This window comes from Tyto alba, unplaced genomic scaffold (genome assembly GCF_018691265.1).
Source record: "Tyto alba isolate M040663 unplaced genomic scaffold, T.alba_DEE_v4.0 Super-Scaffold_2, whole genome shotgun sequence".
Classification (NCBI taxonomy): domain Eukaryota; kingdom Metazoa; phylum Chordata; class Aves; order Strigiformes; family Tytonidae; genus Tyto; species Tyto alba.
Window position 1 is genome coordinate 89,420,247 of NW_024881282.1, and position 19,895 is coordinate 89,440,141.

At 46.3% G+C, this 19,895-nt stretch overlaps 1 protein-coding gene across 2 annotated transcripts in view; it reads left to right on the forward strand.

Moving 5' to 3' along the window:
* Nucleotides 1–19,895, forward strand: part of UBE2H (ubiquitin conjugating enzyme E2 H) — a 57,093-nt gene that overhangs the window by 26,458 nt on the left and 10,740 nt on the right. The window contains exons 2-5 of one of the 2 annotated variants that reach the window (XM_032986728.2): nucleotides 1,509–1,585; nucleotides 2,276–2,350; nucleotides 14,797–14,836; nucleotides 15,541–15,593. In XM_032986728.2, coding sequence (XP_032842619.2) covers nucleotides 1,509–1,585; nucleotides 2,276–2,350; nucleotides 14,797–14,836; nucleotides 15,541–15,593 — 245 coding nt within the window. Of the gene's footprint in view, nucleotides 1–1,508; nucleotides 1,586–2,275; nucleotides 2,351–11,148; nucleotides 11,212–14,796; nucleotides 14,837–15,540; nucleotides 15,594–19,895 lie in introns of those variants that run through there. The other variant, XM_032986729.2, reaches the window with a different exon arrangement.

Consider the following 19,895-nt stretch of genomic DNA (forward strand, 5'->3'; position numbering starts at 1 on the left):
CTTAAGCAGAGTTCATCGATCGTAATGTGAGATCAGGGATAGGTCTGAGCTGAGAATTATTTGTTCCTGGTGGTAGGTCCCAGGCAGTTATGTTCCTGGTGGGTTAGGAATATTGAAGTGAGCATGTATGTGTGTGCCTGGGCACACGGGTGTTTGTTTGCTTAGTGCCACGAAGGGGTGAGGAGGTGTGCGTAATAGCTGCAAAGTGGAGAGCTTGGGCAAAATTTTGTGCCTTAAAAGCAGAAAACCTTTTGCATCAGAGTGAAAAATCTTGGTTGTAAAAGGGAACCTGGCTTCAGTTCCTCTTGAAGGCCTGAGTGTTTCTGCCAAGTTCGCTGTTGCGATGTTAAGGATCTTTTATTAGATATTCTGTGCGTTGCCCCCTTCCCTCAAATGGGGGCAGCCTCTGTGGTGCAGAGCTGAAGCACTCTGAACTTCAGGTGGGAATGAACCTTTGATTTTTCTCCTGCTCTGTTTTTTTCTGATGCTTCCCTCGTAATTCATATTCAGATTATTGATTAAAGGTAATTGCTGTAGGGTATTATTCACAATCCATTAACCCTGATATATAGCAGAATTCTTCAGCGAGCTTAGGTGCTGAAGCATCACTGTTAATTGTCTTAACTGAGCCTTACTTGAAATGAAGATTTCTTGACTTTCCGTTTGTATTCCCTTCTTCCCAGAGCACTGGCACTTTGATTCTTTCCTCTAAATGTTGAGAAATACAGTTGTTCTTTTCACACTGCAACAGTACCTCATAATCTCGCCCTTCTGCCATCTCTCCGAAGACGCAGAGTTTTTTGGTCTTGCAAGTCAAATTAACATGAGATTGCCATAATTTGCATCATAGCTGTGGGAGGCCATCTGACAGTGCCGAAGGCAGCCAAGGAGAATTGAATTCATCAGCTCTCACATTTGTCAGAGCAGGGACTGGAGAGAGCTCTGCTCCTCTCATCTGGGCAGGGGAGTAAACATTTAATGCGAGCAGTTGGCAGGGGTGACTTTCTATTTTGTGGCTCGTCTCCTGAGCGCTGGAAAGGAGAGAGAGATCTCCAAGTCCTGGCCTCACCTCTGAGCCTTGCTCCTGGAGTTCGTGTCTGTGTGCGATGAGGCTTTGGAGCTGTTGCTGTTTCTGGATTTTTAGCTCCCCTCCACAGCCTGCATACATTTCCAAATACGCTGCTGATAGGCACTTGGTGTTTTCTTAAATCTGAGTTTACGCTGTGCAGAAATAGATGGAAAACACTAAGCAGCTCTGAGGGGAAGGGAGGCATCATCTCAAGATTGCTTAATGCATGGGGAGGGATTTTCAGTGTGTAGAATTGGCTTTTACTAACGTCATTGTGGTGGTGTGGTCACTTAGATGTGTCAAGACACTTAAATTGCATGTTGTAGAATATTTTGAATATTTTAAACTATCGGGTTTGACAGGCTTCTACAAAGTTACCTGTATTTGAGGAAATGGACTGTTTCCTGGATTAAATGTTTTCCTTTACTTGATGTAACAGTATTGAGAGCAAACACGAAGTCACAATCTTAGGAGGACTCAATGAATTTGTTGTGAAGTTTTATGGACCACAAGGAAGTAAGTATACGACCCAGCCCTTCTATAAAAAACAAACTAATGGCTCATGGTGGGGAACAGTGAAATGACACATTCTTCTGGAGCGGAAGAAGAGATGAGCAAATCTAAAAGGGGGTGAGAAATCAAAGGGTAGCAGTGTTTGAAGGCCACTCTCTGAAGGGTGGGGAGAAATACAACTGTGAGCATTAATGGGGATGAGCCATCTCCCTTGGAGCTGAGCAGAGCTGGATACTGCCTTTAGACAGCTAAGCCCTCTGCCACGGCCCTCAGCACCGCTCTTGTTGATCCTTAGCTTTTCTAGACCTGGCTCATAAGTTTTACAAGAGTCACTTGAATTTTTGCAGAGTTTGTAATTAAGATGGCTTTTCTAGTGACTAGATCACAAGTGAGGTCTCCAGCGTGCCTTAATTTAGTAACGTCTCTAAAGGTAAGTAGCGTATTCTAAAGTCTCTGTTTTTAATAAGGCTCTCATGTCTTTGTGCTGAGATCTTCTGGAGTATCAGTTAAAATCATGTATTTCTTGTCAGGCAGCACAGGAAAAAGGCTTTTACCGTAGGAGGTTTGATATGAAATCTTACCCCCTGATGGAGCTAAGTATTATTCCAAAGATGTGTTTTGCTTAATGCTGTAGTTCTATTTATTCTCTCCTGAGATACAAAGTGTCTAATACCTGCATTTCTTTCATTGCAGCACCATATGAAGGTGGAGTATGGAAAGTTAGAGTCGACCTTCCTGATAAATACCCTTTCAAATCCCCATCTATAGGTAACCAATAACTTTCAGTCAAAATCCTTTTACTGTTTATGCTGGAGAGATGTTATTGCTTGCAGCACTGTTGCAGGTGAAGTTGCACTGATCCTCAGTGCAATCATAAGATCTTTAAGTCTGCAGGACGCTTTTACCTTAGACTTCAAGATATCATGTGCCAAGTAGATAGGAAGTTTGGTCTTTTGGCTGAAGAGCTAGGAGTTGGAAATGTGGTTCGGTCACACGTTTGTGTGTTGATGAACTGAGTCTCTCCACCACGTGCTTTTTTTAATAATACAGCCATTTGTGGGAAAGGTGCAGGATACTACAGTGAGTGCTGGAGCCTGTTTATATAAAATGACTCATTTGGTATGGAGGGCAAAGACCACAGTTGCATGTTCATGGTCTTGGGGTGAACCTAGCTTTTGGGACCTCTTGCCCAAAAGTGGATGGGAGTGGAGAGAGGAGCTAAAGCCTGTGTCCTCTTGGCTAGGTGATGCATATGTGGAAGAACGTAGAAGCAGGGACCATCAGCAGAAAAATTGTAGCTGGCTAGACTGGTTAGGCTTGTTTAACCTTCAAGAGCAAATAGGAAGTTTGATAAGGAAATGTTCTTAAGACTGTATCCATCCTATCTTTGTCCTTGGGCAACATCGATCTAACTCGGATGTCTTCTGGTACCTAGCTTTATTCCAATCACTTAAGCTATAAATAAAGTAGCCAATACTGCTTGAAAAACCGGAGCAGATGCGTGAAGTTCCAACATCTCTATCCTGGCTTATGAAATAAGTGCTGGTAACTCAGTGACATGGCGTTTCTCCATCAGAAGGGCGTGCTTGTGGCTCAAGCCACTGGAGGACTCTAAAGAATGGAGAAAACTGCCTGAAGAGAACTGATGTGGAAACTTGACTATATGGGTTGGACAAGATGGGTCCCTTCCAATATCAACATCCTGATTTGGAGTTGATAAGTATTGGCTGCTTTCTTAAAATAGACTCTTAGGCTAAGAGTGCCTTCTATTTAACATGTCTCTCTCTCTGGTGTGAGAAATAATCTGTGTAGTTTCAAATGTGAACTGTGCCTTTTGGGAAAGAGCGATGCTGTTTTTACGCTGTCCTTTTCCTTTCTTTTTTTCTGTTGAAACCTTAACTGAACCACAGAAATGTGCCTGCAGCTGAGTAACAATGCAGTATTGCTGCAGCTATGCAAACCCTTTTCTCCTTCCTCTTGAGTCAGCTCTGAAACTTGCTATAAACCTCTTAGGTTAGAGACTGTTTACGAGATTCACAGTATGTTTATTTGGTGCCAGTCATTTTTCCCTCCCTGCTTCTCAAGTGCCACAAACCGATGCAGATCAGGGTACTGTCATGTTGGCAATCTTAAATGTGGGCTGGTTACAGACAACTCTCAGAAAGCATATAAAACCCAGTCTCCTTGTTGTTAATTGCTTTGGTGCTAGTCTACTCAAGATTATTTTTCTCTCTCCTGATGTTCTTCCTGTATGTATCAGAAATCAAGGTTGCTGGCTTAAAGCAAAAACAAACTTTACTTCCAGTGGCCTATGAAGCCAATGCAGCTAAAGGCTCTTGAATATTCATAGTGCTGTTGATTTAGGCTCTGGCTAGTTGCATGGAAGGTGGTGGGTTTGACCTTTTGGTGGTTTGGCTTGGAGGCTGTTTAGTGCTGGTTGAGATAGGCGGGAGTAAAAGGCAGCTGGGGATCAGAGTTGGCCCAGCTGTATTTTCAGAACTGACACCAAAAGGGTGGCCTTTCTCCTTGTGAACTTGGGGAGGGTGGTGGCTGGGTGCAGAGGGGATTATTTCCTGCTCAAATTACTTTGTCCCTTCTAATGTTGGTTTTGCTGTCTTCCTTTTGGTACAGCATCTTTCCATCCATCAGCTTGCTTCTCCCCACTGTGCTGTGACTGTTTTATTTCAGACTCATCAGACCCTGTAGCAGGCTTCCCTGGCCCTATGAGTCTCTGAGTGGCTGAAAACCACCTCTTCTCTCGCAGAGCTCCCCAAAAAAGCTGGCTCTTGCTCTAAAAGCTGCCTTGCTGTCTGTTGGGCGAGGGCTGCTGGGAGCACGAGTTACCTCCCGGGCGATGCAGTGTGCAGCTGAGGTTTCAGGTTGAATAAACAGTCGGTGCTAGACGAGAGCTGGCTTAGCAAAGCAGAGCCCAGCTCTGCTGTGGGGAGGAAAGAGCTGGGGAGTGGAAGCGCCAAGGAGAGCTCTAGGACCCGGGGAAGCTTCCAGCTGGCTGCAGGAAGAGGTTTGTTTTTCTTTGTCTGGTTCCCATTTCTGCTGCCCCAGCCCAGCTTATCTGGACAGCCAGGGCTGAGTGACGTCTCAGTCCCTTCCTCTGGGCCAGCCTGATCTCCGCGCCGCTGCTCTCGGAGGCCAACACTCAGTGTGCGGTGCCTGATACCACTGGTGTTGGCATTGCAGATAACTCCAGAGCAAGACTTCTTCCCAGCTGAACCAGGAGTGTTCACAAGCTTGTGAATGAGATGCGATCCTGTCCTCTCCCAGGTCTGCCTGTTCCAGTGAGCACGGGTGTCCTAACCCACCAGTCCCCAGGCAGCTTGAGCTCTGGATAACACGGGGGTAGGAATTAGTAGGGAAGAAATTTGCCATGGCAGTCTCTGATCTGTAAAGAGGTAGAAGTGAAGGATTTCAGAGATGGTGGAGCCCATAAATGGACAGAAGGTCATCTAGAGCACACATGTAGCTTGTTTGCAGCCCTTCTGTTCTCAGCACCACATAGCTCCCACTGCAGCGATGACATGCAGAGTTCAAATTGTCTGTGTAAGTCACTGGCTTGTACAAAGTATAGAATCCAGCAGTTTCTTTTCCTTTAATAAATTACACTTTTATGCCGAAGCTTAGGGCAGAAATGCTGTCCTTGCAGCTTTCCTTGTTCCTCTAGTACTGTAGGCTAAAATTTTCTTTCCATCATAGAAAATCTTAATGCAGTTCTGAATGTGGCACGGGCTTTTTGCAGCAAATAACATGATGGCTTGAAGCATATCCATGCGTTCTAGAAAGCCACTTCTGAAAAATGACTGCTAATAGTTGCTTTCTAAGCTGTTCAAATTGCTTTTATCCCAGCATGGCTCGTGAGTATAAGGTACATGAAAACTTCGTGTGCTCTTCTAAAGTGTGACTGACAAACCTGAATAGAAAAGGTTTTAAAAGTGGGCTCCAGATTTGTCATCTGGAAATGTGAGGACCTTTTCTTAAATCCTAAATGAGTAGTGGACCTCTTCACCCTTGAGGGTCTCTAGCAGAAGACTTCATTTGGTGTAGTGGCTCTTCTGCCACATCTTTGCTCCCTTCTCCCATCCACAGCTTCCTTCTCAAATATGTGTGGCATTTATTTCCTGCCCTTCTGAGTTGGTAATTAGTCCTGTAGTCTATTAAATGATGCTGCCTGACGGACAGTGCTCTCTTGATAATCATAGAATGGTTTGGGTTGGAAAGGACCTTAAAGATCATCCAGTCCCAACCCCCCTGTCACAGGTAGGGACACCTTCCACTAGATCAGGTTGCTCCCAGCCCCGTCCAACCTGACCACCCGTGCCAGTGTCTCACCACCCTCATCATAAAAAATTTCTTCCTTGTATCTAACCTGAATCTCCCCTCTTTCAGTGTAAAACCATCATCCCTCGTCCCATCCCCACCCCCTGACCCAGAGTCCCCCCCACCTCTCCTGTCCCCCCTTTAAGCCCTGGGAGGCCGCTCGAAGGGCTCCCCGGAGCCTTCTCTTCTCCAGGCTGAACCCCCCCAACTCTCTCAGCCCGGCCTCCCAGGGGAGCTGCTCCAGCCCCCCCAGCATCTTCGTGGCCTCCTCTGGCCCCGCTCGAGCAGCTCCGGGTCCTTCTGCTGTTGTGGGCCCCCGAGCTGGCCCCAGCACTGCAGGGGGGTCTCCCCAGAGCGGAGCAGAGGGGGAGAATCCCCCCCCTGGCCCTGCTGCCCCCCCTGCTCTGGCTGCAGCCCAGGGCACGGGTGGGTTCTGGGCTGTGAGCACACGGGGCTGCCTCACGGGCAGTTTTCCCCCCACCAACCCCCCAGTCCCTCTCCTTGGGGCTGCTCTCCAGCCACCCCTCGAGGGCCCAGCCTGGGTTTGTGCTGGGGATCGCCCCGACCCCCGGGCAGGACCTTGCCCTTGGCCTTGTTGAACCCCACGAGGTTTGCCCGGGCCCCCCTCTCCAGCCTGCCCAGGTCCCTCGGGATGCCCCCCCTGCCCTCAGCGTGTCCCCCACCACACAGCTCGGGGTCACGGGTGAACTTGCTGAGGGGGCATCGATCCCACTGTCCGTGTCCCAACGAAGATGTGAAACAGCACTGGGCCCAGCCCCGACCCCTGAGGAACACCACGTGTCACCGCTCTGCACTTGGCCATCGAGCCGTTGGCCACAACTCTTTGAGTGCGACCACTCAGCCAATTCCTTATCCCCTGAGTGCTCTATCCATCAGTTCCATGTCTCTCCAATTTAAAGACAACAGTGTCATGCGGGACAATGTCAAATGCTTTGCACAAGTCCAGGCAGATGATGTCGGTTGCTCTTCCCTCATCCACCAACGCTGTAACCCCGTCATCGAAGGCCACCAAATTTGTCAGGCACTGTTTGCCCTCCGTGAAGCCCTGTTGGCTGTCACCAGTTACCTCTTTATTTTCAATGTGCCCCAGCAGAGTTTCCAGGAGGATCAGGATTACAATGTAGGTAATGCCTCTGCTGAAAGACCTAAACCATCCAGGGATCTACATGAAAAGAGCAGTTCCTGGGAGAGCTTCCAGTGTTTCATTATGTCCTGCTGTACCTTTCTGGTATTTCTGGCACTACCTGTTCCTTGCTTTGTCTTTGTTGTGTAATCGGACAGATCCCATATTGGTGCAGGGTGATTTTTCCTAACAAGAGCTATACAGCATAGAGTAGAAAGGGAAATGTGCATCCTAGAAGAACATGAATCTAAATGGAGCCAGATGTAGGGCTGTCATGTTGGCTCTGGGCTTCAGTGCTCCCACCGAGATGAACGAACTCTGCTCATGATCCCTAAATATCCAGTTCTTCAGGGTTGAAGCAAACCTCCTGAACTTGAGCAGTTTGTTAGAACAAAACCAACTCTTGAAAAATGCCCAATTGCTTTCTGAAGCTGGTGAATGCTGCAGCTCTTAATGCTTTTGTCTCTTAATGTGAATATCCCTGTGTGCTTATGAGAACCTGAAGCACTCCCCTGCTAGACGTTTGGTTCCATTTTTGCTTTCTCCTAGACAATATGTTTTGAGCTGTTTATGATTTCAGTAACCCTGCTGGCACTGCTTCACTACTTTTTCCCTTCCCCCTGGGATTTAATATCTTCAGGGGAACTTTCAGCCTAGTCTGTTCCTGCTTTTTCAAAGGGGAGTTGTGAAGTACTTGAAGTACTGTTTTGAGCTCCCAAATCACGAGAACACTTTGTGTAAATTTTGTATGTTTTTAATCAGTCCGTATGCCTGCCAAGAGCTGGAGATTAATGCTCTTTGATGCCATAAACACGGGAGGAAGCGTGGAGTGTGAATGTCCTGTGCTGCTTAGATGATAGGAGCAGTAGAAACATGCGAACCTGGGAGCCTGAGCTCTTACCTGCAAGCACAGTGGCATTTATTTTATTACTAAAATCTGCAGAAATATTAGGCTGGCACTGAGTCACTCTGGTTTCTTAATAATCAAATGTCACAGCTGCAAAGTTTGCGTACAATACGCTCAGAGCCTCAATTTCTCAAATAACTTCTGTATATTTATACACAGTTTTCATTTTTCTCCCATCTCTGTCCCAGTTATCTGCAGATGTCTTGCATTTATATTTCACCTTTCTCCTAAGTGTTCTGCAAAACAAAATGCATAGTCTGTACACAAAACATATGGAAGTGTGTGTGTATATGTACGTGTATGTATAGAACGAGACACTGTGGCAGCCAGTACAGGAATGAAGCAGTGTTTAGCTTCAGCCAGGATTTAACAGATCTCTCCTGGCCTGTGCTTAATTTTTCTTTTTAACTGCAGCTGCTATTTTTACTTTCAGCTCCTTTCTGGATTGCCTTACATTTTGCTACTTAGAATTTCATGAGTCACTTATCGCCTGTGACCATTCTGAGCTTGCTCTTCCCTTCATGTGTTGATCCTTATTCTGACCTATAAGCGATGTGAAAATGCTTGTTCTTTCAAATACACTTAGCTTTGTCTGCGGGGAAAGACGAGACACGTAAAGGTAATTTGTATCCCTGTCTCCACTCCCCTCTGACGCACAACTGTGCACCCTCGGCAGATTCCCCGCTACAAGCGGAGAATGGGAACAGACTGACAAAATGGGGTAGGTGTTTTCAGCTTGACTTGGCACAGATTCACTGCCTTCTGTTCCAGTCTCGGAAGCCTGGGCATCAGGTGATGGTGCACCTAAGCGATGAGATGAACTGATATTGGGCAATTGCTTTGTGCTAGTCCTGTATGTTTTTCCAGAGATTGCTGCTCTTAGCACCAGTCTGTAAGCTTGTGGATACGGCTTTTCTGCTTCCAAGAAGGACTGCTCAGCGATTCCTTCTGAGCAGGAGGTCCAGAGTTTATAGCTCTGCCACTATTTTCCATCAGCTACAGCCATATTTTTCTGTCCGGATCTTTCCCTCATGAAACTGCTGCAGAATTATTTATGACATTGTTTTGAAAAGCTACTAGAATTTGAGTATGGTAATATAAACATTTGACTTCTGTTGTTAGCAAGCTGATGTTACACAGCACCTCACGCCGTCACCGTGCGGCGAATGCCTCTGCGGTGAGTGCACGGTGATATATTTGACTCTGTAGTTAGTACTCTGAATAGCTCCTAACCTCCAGATTTCATAAAAAAGAAATCCTTAACTTGACCAGTGAGATCTTATTGACCTGAGCGCTCTGGACGAGGTGTGAGTCTCTGAGGTGAGCGGATCCTGTGCCCTTCAGATGGGGAACAGCCATGTGCTAAACCAGTTGTCCGAGTCTGCAGAAGGGAATAGGTGCTAAGTTGAGGATTCGGGCAGGGGTCTTACTCTCGTGCCCTCTCCCCCATCTCCTACCATGCTTTGTCAACCTGTGGTGCGTGGCGGGCTTGGGATCAGTAACACAGGAAGGTAGTCCCTGAAATGAGCGCAGTATGTTTTTAAAAAACAAAAACAAAAAAAATAAATGCATGTTCCCTTGCAGACCTTTGGGTGTTTGGAGAGGGGGAAGTAATAAAAATTAAGTTTAGGCTAATCTTACTTGGCTGTTTGGCAACACTGCAGAAGCACTTGGGAGATCTTTTTCCGTTAGGTAGGTTGTCCAATGGTTTAAAAAAGCAGAGGGAAAACACTGCTCTTGACCTCTCTCTGCTGTACATAAGCTCTTTTGCGTGCTGACCCCTGTGCACTTAGTTCTGCCCCGAGTCTTGGGTGGTCACCCAAGCCACGTTGATTCGGTGTGGTATTTAAAACTCACTGCATCCTGCCTCAGAGGGGCTGTAACCACCTTCCCACCTCGCCAGCCAGGCAGTCTGAACCGTTTCCTGACTTTGCCTTAATCTCTCATTAAAAATAAAACTTTGAGGCTTGTCAGTCTTGCTGCAGTGAAAAGTCAGAAGCGGTTACATACACTTGTCCTGTCGGCTGTTTGTTTGGCACGACGGTGGTACACGGAAACGAGTCTGCTGTCACAGTTGTTCGGGTAGAGCAGTGTCCAGCTGGCCTTATTTTATGAGCAGAGAGAGCCGACACGTGGGCAAGCAGTGGCGAGTTTGGGATGGGTAAGTGGATATAAACCAGCTCCACTCTGGCGCGGTTCCCAGAGCCGGTGGGAAGTCCTTTCGCATTTATCGCTGGTGTGGGTCAGCCATGCAGCTGACTCCCCGCAAAGCCGGGAGGCTGGGATGTGCTGTGTTTGCTGGCACGCTGCTTTTCTTCCTTCCCGCGTGCTTCTGCAGGGTTAGCAGCACTAGCATTGCTTTGAAGAGCTGTGCTGCAGGAAGAAAAAAAAAAAAAAAAAAAAAAAGAAAAAATCTCTTTTGGGGACCTCTCAGCTAACCTACTGGCTGTACTTTGAGCTCAGATAAGCAACGGACCACTTTTTGAAGCGCCGCTTGTTGGATTGCAGCCGGTTGCTGACTTGGAGGAGAAGCACCGAGGAGTGCCGAAAGCTTTCCGCTGCTGCGGGCCAGCACTGTGCAGCTGGAGCTGTGGAAAGGGCGAGGAGGCAGCCTCCAGCCCAGGTTTCTGATTCCTCTTTACCTCCAAGTTTTGGGTCTGTTCTGCGTGAATGGTAGATGAGCGACTTGATCTAGTAGAAGGGGTCCCTGCCCGGGGCAGGGGCGTTGGAACTAGATGATCTTTAAGGTCCCTTCCAACCCAAACCATTTGATGGGGGCTGCACCAAGGCAGGGGATCCTTTCTAAATCGCAGTCCGGCCCTAGGGGCGTAGCGATAGGGGAGCAATCGATGCGGAACAACCCCTTGCAGGAGCTTTCTGCCTAATAGCTCCAGAGGACGCCGCGAGGTGCTTTGGGAGTCCTCAGCGTTCCCCAAGTTATCCAGGTGTTTGGGCTCTGTCTCTTGGAGGAGAACTTCATGGCAAAGCAGCTCGCGACAGCACGTTGGTTCTGGCATTTTCTAGCCATTTCCTGGGAGCCTTAGTCTGGAGTTGGTCAAGAGAGACGCTGACGTCAACGTAAGTCTGAAATTCCTCCCTGTTTCTCCACTGTGGTTTTGCTCACCTGGAGAGCGTGTTCGGCGATCGCCCGGCCGCAGGGCCCGATCCACGGAGTGACCGCTTTGACCCAACTGCGAGCCAGTGCCCTGGATGTTCAGATCCATCCACGGTTCGTGCCTGAGCACGGTGAGAAAACTTCATTTCATACTGGCCTATGTCCAGCAGCTGGAGCTTTATGAGGGTTTCTGTGTTTGCAGCACCAGGGAAGATGGACAGCCTTTCAGTTAGCTGATTTTTAATTTAAAAATGCGCTTCTCTTCGAAGATTTTTGTCAACCCAAGGAGTGATTACTCCAGGGCTATTGCTGAAATACCAGCATTTTTGAAGGTCAGAATCTGCATATTGGTCTCAGTGTCTTTGGTATCGGAACAGACGTGTCCCTTTCTGTTGTGTAACTCCTTTGTGGATGTACAGGGTTTTTTTTTTGGTTATCCCTCAAAGGCTTTTTGTCCATATGGATTTTATGCAATCCTGCTTTACCTTCAAAGGCGATCCTGGACCTCGGTGTCTCTGTATGGAAAGGGTGGACTGCAGCCCCTCTGCCGCTCAAATTCCTCCGAAGCATTGGCATTTCCAGGGTTCAGTGTGAATATTGTTTTAAAATGTTAAATTAAGTGTTTACAGCTCATCCAGCACACGGAATCAAAACTGCTCAGGCTGTTACCGTGGCTTCATGCTCCAGGCTATAGTGAGAACCCAAAATCAAGAGCCTGTCCCTTGGTACTCTTCATGGAGTGCTCACCTGGAGTTCTGCACAGTGTATTTATCAAGGTGTGCTGTATTCAAGACTGTGGCAATAAACCTGCCCCAGTGTTTATGCTGGCTTGGGAGTTTTTTTACTCCTGGCTTCCTCTTTAAATTGGAATTTCATTTTTACATGGATGTTTATGCTTGCTTTGTCTTTTGTATTTGTAAAAATAAATATAGAGCAAGTCAGTTAGACGTTAGCGCTTTATGACCGCAGGAGACTTTACATTTCAAATAGAGGAGGAGATAATAGTTTGAGCTTATTTCTGGGTCAGGAAAAGGAAAGATATGAACAGAGCTGCTTTTGGCCTGGGCAGTTTATGGAGAATGAGATTGGGGGAACCTTGAAGAGTAGCAAGATGTGGCAACAACCTAGGAAACGAGGAGTGCAGGGAGAGGATGCTTGTGTCCTTTCTTGAAGAACAACTGTTTCATTTGCAAACCTCGAGATCAAGGCCAATGTGAAAGAAGGGATTGTTCCTTGCCTGGGTGAGTGCAAAGATGACAGAGAATAATTACAAATCTGTAGCACAGGAGATGCTTGAGTGGACAGCCTAATCTCATCTCCCTGGATATCGAGTGCAGCTTAAATGCTGAAGTGTGTGAATGAAGAATTGACCAAAACCTTACAGATGGGTTTGCAGCACAGCCTTGGCCAACCAGCTGCAGGTGGCTGTGGTACAAGGTCCTAGGAAATAGGTGAGATGATCAGAAAACCAAAATGAGAGAATGAGACACAGGGATGCCTGCATCTAGCTGTGTTAGAGAGCCAGTCTGTGTCCCAGATACCAGAACAAAGAGTGTTTAATTCAGCAGGTCTACACATTACCATCCTATTCTTGTTACCTGGTGTCTTTCCTCATCCTCTCTCCTATTCTGCTTTGCCAGAAACTTAACTTCCCACACACGCACCCCCCTCCAAGAGAGAGACAGGCTTTAGAATCAGGATCAGTGCTTGCTGCAGCTCTCCAGTGCCGGCATAATGGATCCATGACCTGATTTAAACCTGTGAGAGCCACCATAACGTAAATATTTGATGGAACTACAGCTTCCCTTTTTAAGCCTGCTTCAGTTTTTCAAGCTAAATCATGGGAAGGTATTCCTGAAAGACACTTGTTAGCGTGGAGTTGTTTATGCAGTTCTCGGTGGTTCTTTTAGAGATTTTTCTGGCTTCAGGCATCGTTTCAGCCTGGCGTAGTATTTATGCAAAATCCAAGCAGTACAAGTAAACATGAAATTATATTTGTGTCATAATACATGGAAAGAAAGGGAGTTAAATCCATATGTCAGCTCTTACCCCAGATGGGAACCATGCTGTCACTCAAATCACGATCACTCCTTGTTTGGGCAGAGATGGTACATCAGTGCTACTGCAGTGTCTTGCCTGGAGTGGCTGGATAAAGGTGGTGAAGGTAGAGGAGTTTGAATGCTAAACACTGACGTGTTTCGACACTTTTTGAGCTGCTCTGGAGAGAAACCTTCTGTGTGTTTTGAGTCCTGGAAAGAGCTTTTTAAATGGATTGAGTCAATATCCCGGACCTACATTTCTTACCCATTTTTATAAACACAGACCTTTGTCAGAAGAAATAGTTGCTGTTAACTTAAGCAGATTTCTGCTTATTGCAGAGAGGCGCGATTCCCACATGGGCAGCATTTGTTGGGCTCTACAGGCAGCAGGATGGCAGTACGACAGATGAAAGAAGGTTTTATTTTAAGTTCTGGAAAAAAAAATTCAACATTAAGATCTGGAAGTGGCTTAACCTGGTATAGACAGAAACAAGGGTTGCAGCAGCCCTTCTGGGCAGAGCCCAAATGATTCAGCCAAGCCAGCAGAAGCGTATGAGAATATTCAGTCTGTTTGGCAGTGAAATAATTTGAAAACCCAGTTTTGTATCCCTGCACTGTGTCTGTTCTGCTCTGGGGACGTGTCCCGTGCCCAGATATTTGGGTTCGTCCTATTGAAAGGAAAGGAAAGAATTTGGAAGCTGGATTCTTCATCCACTGACAGCCATCAACTGAAACACTAGGCTTTTGGGGTGGATGTGCTTCATTTCTGCCCAGGCTGTGGTGCCAAGTGTGGTGTGTTAGAATTCCTTTAATACCTTTGTTTTATAAACTCTATTTATGAGTGAAGAGGAGTGTTTCTGAGGTGCCATCTGTCTTGAATCTTGAACTCGAGGTTAAAGTAGGCAGCTGGAACACACAGCTTATCTCTAGCTGCTGCTATCAGATGCAGTCTTTAAAGCGTGAGGCATCTTCCACCATGATGTTGTAAGTCTTGAAACCACGGGATTTTTTTTTTTAACAGTTCAATTTGCAAGTTAAAAAAAAGAAAGCACTGTCAAATCTCTAAGTCTGAAATGTGGACAAAGCCATGATGAGCACTCTCATTCTAGACCTTGCATCTGAGCTGTTTTCTTTTCTAGGAGACCAGAGGTACCAGGTGATGAATTAATTGCTTTATTGGTGCAAAACTTGAAGTGTTAGCTCTCTGCACCAGCCTCTGCCCCTGAATGGCTTACACATGTAGACTAATGTTGCAACTTGAAGTTCATAGATGATCTTTCTTGGGAGACATCAGAAAAGTAATCCTAAAGCAAATGTTGAGCTTAAGTTTAGTGTTTATTCAAAAGATCCTTGCCGCTTTTAAAAACACTTCATCAGATGTGGGTGCTCGATTGTGCTGATGGGTAGTTCTTTTCAAGATAATACCGAACCACAAAACCCTTTGTGGTACGGTTGCACTGTGAGCAGAGGGTTTTGCTGAATTTTGAGGGAATGGACAAGGACCCTTGAGTCAGAATGTTGCCTGAGTATTCTAAAGGTTACCTAGCTATATATAGCTAAGGCGGGGTTTTCTTTGAAACTAGTCAGATGAGTCCTTGTTCAGTAAATTCCAGACTTCTCTTGTGGAAAAAAAATCTTCTGCTGTTTTCTGCTATTTACCAGTGTGTCTCTTTGCAGGATTCATGAATAAAATTTTCCATCCCAACATTGACGAAGCGTAAGTAAATCCCTAGTGTGTGTTTTTTCTAAGGAGTTTGTCTAATTGCAACTTTGTTTTGGCTTCACAATTATATGCTGATGAGTTGAATGATGCTTTCATCAATCTAAGAGTCCAGAGTGGGGAATTTGATAGAAGTAGATGTTGTCACAAGTTAACTTGCAGGAGTGGGTCAGGCTGTGGGTAAGACTAGAGCGCTGCATGCTGCAGACTCTCTGGCAGATGTGGTCTTTGTATTGCAACATGCTTCATTTACAGAAAATCCAAGGGTGCTACTCCCCCTCTTCATTGGCATCGTGCTGGCTTTCTAGAAACAAGGAACAGCGTTGGCTAAGCTGTAGCTCCCTCTTTAGCTGAAGTTCACATCTATACTAAAACTCTTCAAAATATAAGATGTTTTGCCATGTTCTTTTTAGTTAAGGTTTGTTAAGGGGAGCCACCTATGCTTCAGTCTCTCCAGCAGAGCCCCATATGGACCAATGAATTCAGTAAAGGCTCCAGTTTCCTTTCTTTTGTGCAGAGAATGAAGATTCATGTAGTTAAAGGCTGCCCCTCTATTAACCACAAGATGGAAGTAAATCGTAGCTTATCTGAAACAGTGGGGCAGAGGCAGGGCAGGGGAAGGGAGCGGGGAGATTATATTAAATCCCCAGAGTATTTTTGAGTGTGACTGTGTTTAATTCCATCCTTTCCATATGTTTCAGGTCAGGAACTGTATGTCTAGATGTAATCAATCAAACTTGGACAGCTCTCTACGGTGAGTTTGGCATTTCCCTGAAAGCTGATCACATGAACATCCGTATTTGGTGCGCTAACATAACATGGCTTGCTGGAGACAGATGATCTTAGGCCAACTTTGGGTTTGGTTTTTTTGGTTTGTTTTTTTTTTTTTTTTTTTTTACTGAACTTTTAAACTCTTCACTGAGCCAGCATCATATGAAAAATAAGATTTTCATGTGAATATACTTTCATAACCTGTTTTTATGCCAGAGGCACGAAAATATTCCATAAACCTCACAAAGGATCACTCAGTCCATTGCTTGGCATTGTCTGGCAACTGCACAATAGCACGCTGCCATGATTCAGCATTGAAAGAGAGGAGTGACTGTATCTGAAGTGAAACCTAGTTCCAGCTACACCATCCGCAATTTGTATGTGCATTTGAGCTGGTATTCTTGGTGCACAAGGTTATGATCCCCCGTCTACAGAAGATGGCACCAGAAACTGTTCCTGTTTGTCATGGCAGCACCATTTCCTTGCAGGCTGGGAGGTGGTATTGCATCTAATGACTGCACTGCTTGCTGTAGAATGCTCTGCATTTCCCATTAGGTTGTTTCTGGCTATACTCTCCTTTTTAGAGACACAAAAAGATCAGCTGGTAGCTGAAGACCTGTTAAAATAGCATTTAGAGAAAGCTGAAATTGTTAAAAGGAATACAGCTGAGTATTTAGTCTAGGTTGGCTGCATTTTAAAAATGTGAACTTCTTCAGATGTTCCAGTTATGCTTTGTGGAAGAGTATTCAGGGGAACATCAAATCCTTCACGTTCTTCCATGAAAAACTGATTTAACCTATGTAAGTTGAAGCTCTGAAGCAGTTGCTAGAGAGACGAGCTACTTCACATTCCACGCAAGCACAATTTGTAAGGAAATACCAGACTTGGTGAATCCTGGGTGGGAAATTGCTATAGCAACTTGTTGAACTTTACTCCTCATCAGAATGCCTGAAATCCTCATGTAGTAGATGCATGGCATACACTTCACATGGTTTTGTTGTGAGTGAACAGCTTAACCGTGACCCAGGTGGTGTTGCTAATGGAGGAAGAGGATGCTCTTGTGTCCTGGAGGATCTGATGTGAGGCAGAGGAATGAAAGCCAACCCAAGGCCTCTGCTGGGGATGAACCTGCATGGTTCAGTCGGCAGCAGAATCCAGCTCAGTGCAGCGTGTGCTGCTGTTCCACAGCCTTAAATGCTACCTGCAGATCGTGGGGATGGCTGGACAAAAGAAAATCGCTTCAGCGTAACCATGGTGCTGGTTTTGTGCTCTGGCAGTCTGGGTTTTGCTTTGGAAGCCATGCATGGATATCCTCCCTGTCCTGCAGCACGCCATCCCAGGCAGCCACAGTGGGACTTTGGCACTGTTTCCAAACAATTTCATAGCAGGGCTTTCTATGAGAGGTTTGCTAATGAGTGCTGCTGTATTTTTGTCATCGTTATTGCTCGTAGAGGTAGAAAAACCAGCTTGGTATTTACTTTGCATGTTCTGTATTAATAGCAGCAAGCTTGCAAAAGTCTTCCGCGTTTTTCCTTACGAGATCAGGGATAGGTGCTAGGCCATTTGAAGGTATCAGGAGTGTATTCTGTACAGAGCACCTTCCACAGTAACTGGTGAAACTTGGTATTAGAAAGTGCATCGCTTGACAGCCATCTGATTGCAAACTTCCCTTGCCTTGCTGCAGGATGCCTTGGAGCTGCAGGGAGGACTCTGGGGTGACTGCATTCGCTCTGCCCCTTCACTCACAAGTCATCAAGCACTAGAGCGCCTACATCACCTCGTCACTTCCAGGGCATTGCCTCCTTATGTGAAGTAAGGAGGTGGCCCATTTCTGAACATGAAATGAAAAGAGGGAAATAATATTTCCCAGTGCCTCCCGGCACAGCTGCGTTGTTGGGAGTGTCACTCCTTTAAACCAGAGCGCTCCTGCTCTGGCAGAGGAAATGGGTCAGATAATTCAAGGAGCAACTAAGGTGGAAGACACCCAGAATAGCTACCAAGAAATTCATGAGGACCTTGTAGTTAATTCCCTCTCCTTAATGAAGTGTCAAGTCCTCAGTGCTGTGGTTAGACTTCCTGCATGTGTTCAACTAGTTCCTGCTAAGCCAATGCCCCTTTTGGGGATTTGGAAGAAGGGGGAAATTACTGAGGTCTCTTAAAAAAGAAAAATCCTTGCAGTGTGCCCCGTGAGCCATGGTGGCGTCCCAGGGCTCTGCTTCCTCAGCCTACATGAGTTTAGTTGTTTAACGACCACAAAGAAATACTTGGTCTAAACCTGCTCTGTGGAGAGACTTGACCCAGCTTCTTGCTGGTAGTGTCCAAACCCAGTACCTAGAAGGGTTAATTGGTTTACCAAGGACAAGCTGCTACCATGGAAGAAAGTATTCTTACAGAATATCCTCACTGTTTTTTTTTGTGGTCCCTTTTTGGATGAGGATCCTTCTTGCAGTTGCTGTTGTGCTTCATCCTAGAAGCAGCTGGTGGCACCTGGCTGCTCAGTGTGCCAGCCGTGGCAAACTTGGTCAGGGTACCACGTGCACTTTAAAGTGCTTCATCCCTGTCCTCAGCCAATATTGGAAGGGGCAGCTGCTTCTATATAGCAGGAAGAGATTTCAGGGTAAAGACACCTAATTTATTAGTGGTATCACTGTATCACAGAGACCAGCCGATTGTTATCCATAGTAATCACTGTCATTTACTTTTTGTAGTTGGGTGACGCAGTTATAACGAACCCTGTGCTCCTGAGTATATAAAGCCATGGCCTTTCCTCTTGCTCGGCAGGGTTTGTGCTGAATGGGCAACTGAAATAGTCATAGCACAGTGTCCATACGTCCTGGATGTGTTGGTGCAGGAGAGAATAACTGACAAAACCGTGACGCTCCTTTTGATCCTCTTGAGCAAGCTCTGAACGCACGTTCTAAAAGCACACCCGCTGATAGATCTGCAGAGCTGGCAACGCGGGGTGCCTAGACCTCCTGTGCCGCTCTTCTGAGGCTGTATCTTTGCTGGCAATAGAGTTAGAGCTTGATCTTCTGTGTCTGCAGCCCAGAGCCAGAGTAACCGTTTGCATGGGGAGAGCGCTTGGAGATCTCCTCCCCTACCTGTCCACCCATTCTGGTGAATCTTTTAGAAAGCTAAGGGCTCTGAAGTCCCTGCTGTCTACCAGACGTGGTTGAATTTAGCAGCTCCGTGAGGCTCGGTGATGGCTGGGCTCAGGAGCTGTCACACAGCCTTGTTCCTGTAAGAGGCAGGTTGGGATGGCTGACTGCTCACGTGGTGGATCCTAGGGAGCGTTGGGCTTCCCTTCTGCCAGCTCCACTTGGATCCATGCTGGAGGGGAGGGATGATGCTCATCCACAGGCAGGATTTCTCTGCCACCAGGAAAGTGAAATCCTTTAGGGAGGAAAGGGGGATCCTGATAAAAGACGTGTAGAATATTCACAAAGAAAACCCCACACAACGAACGCCGGTCTGCCTGTATCAGCAGCTCTCCAGTGGCTAAAGCAAAACCTGGCGCACAGCCCTGCGCTGGGGGTTTAATCTCTGCTCTGCGTGGGTGCGCGTGGTCCTTCTGAAACCCCCCAGGAGAAGTGATGACGCAGGGCTTGTTTCTGAACACCCCCACCGCTAGAAGTGTGGTACTTGTCGTCTTAGGGATGTGGGAAGAGGGTTTCATGTATCCACAATTACTCATCGGCACCAGAAGCATGCTTCCTGTTGTGGATTATTTAGTGACAGATGCCAACTGGCACCAAGGTGTTAATGTGAGCTCTTCACATTCTGCGAATTGTTTTGAGTTGGAGGAGGGACTTGTTGGTTGCTCTTTCTATTAACACAATCATCTAAAGCACTTTAGAAGATGCTTTATGCTTGAGATATGTCAATTTAGTCATGAAGCATAAGACATTTAAAGACGGTAATAGAAGGAGGCAGAAATAGAAGAATTCAGTGAGGGGTGAAGCGGTGCACTGTTTGTTTTCACATTTTCCATTTTTTTTTTTTTTTTTTTTTTTTAAAGCCAGGGCTGACAATTGTGTCCTTCCACTTCTTTGCTTAACCCTCAGATATCTGTATCTACGTTCTTGGGGTATCGAGTAGTTTGTGCAGTTAGCTGAGGAGCTGCAGCGTACCTTCAGCAGCAGCAGCTGACTTATCAGCCATGTATGTGCTTTCCCCACTGCAGTTTCCTTTATTTTAACTTGTGCCCAGATTTTCAGTGCGTTTGCCTTTGAAGCTTTGGGCTGCTCTTTCCATGCCAGTGCTTGCAGGATGATTGATCGGACTG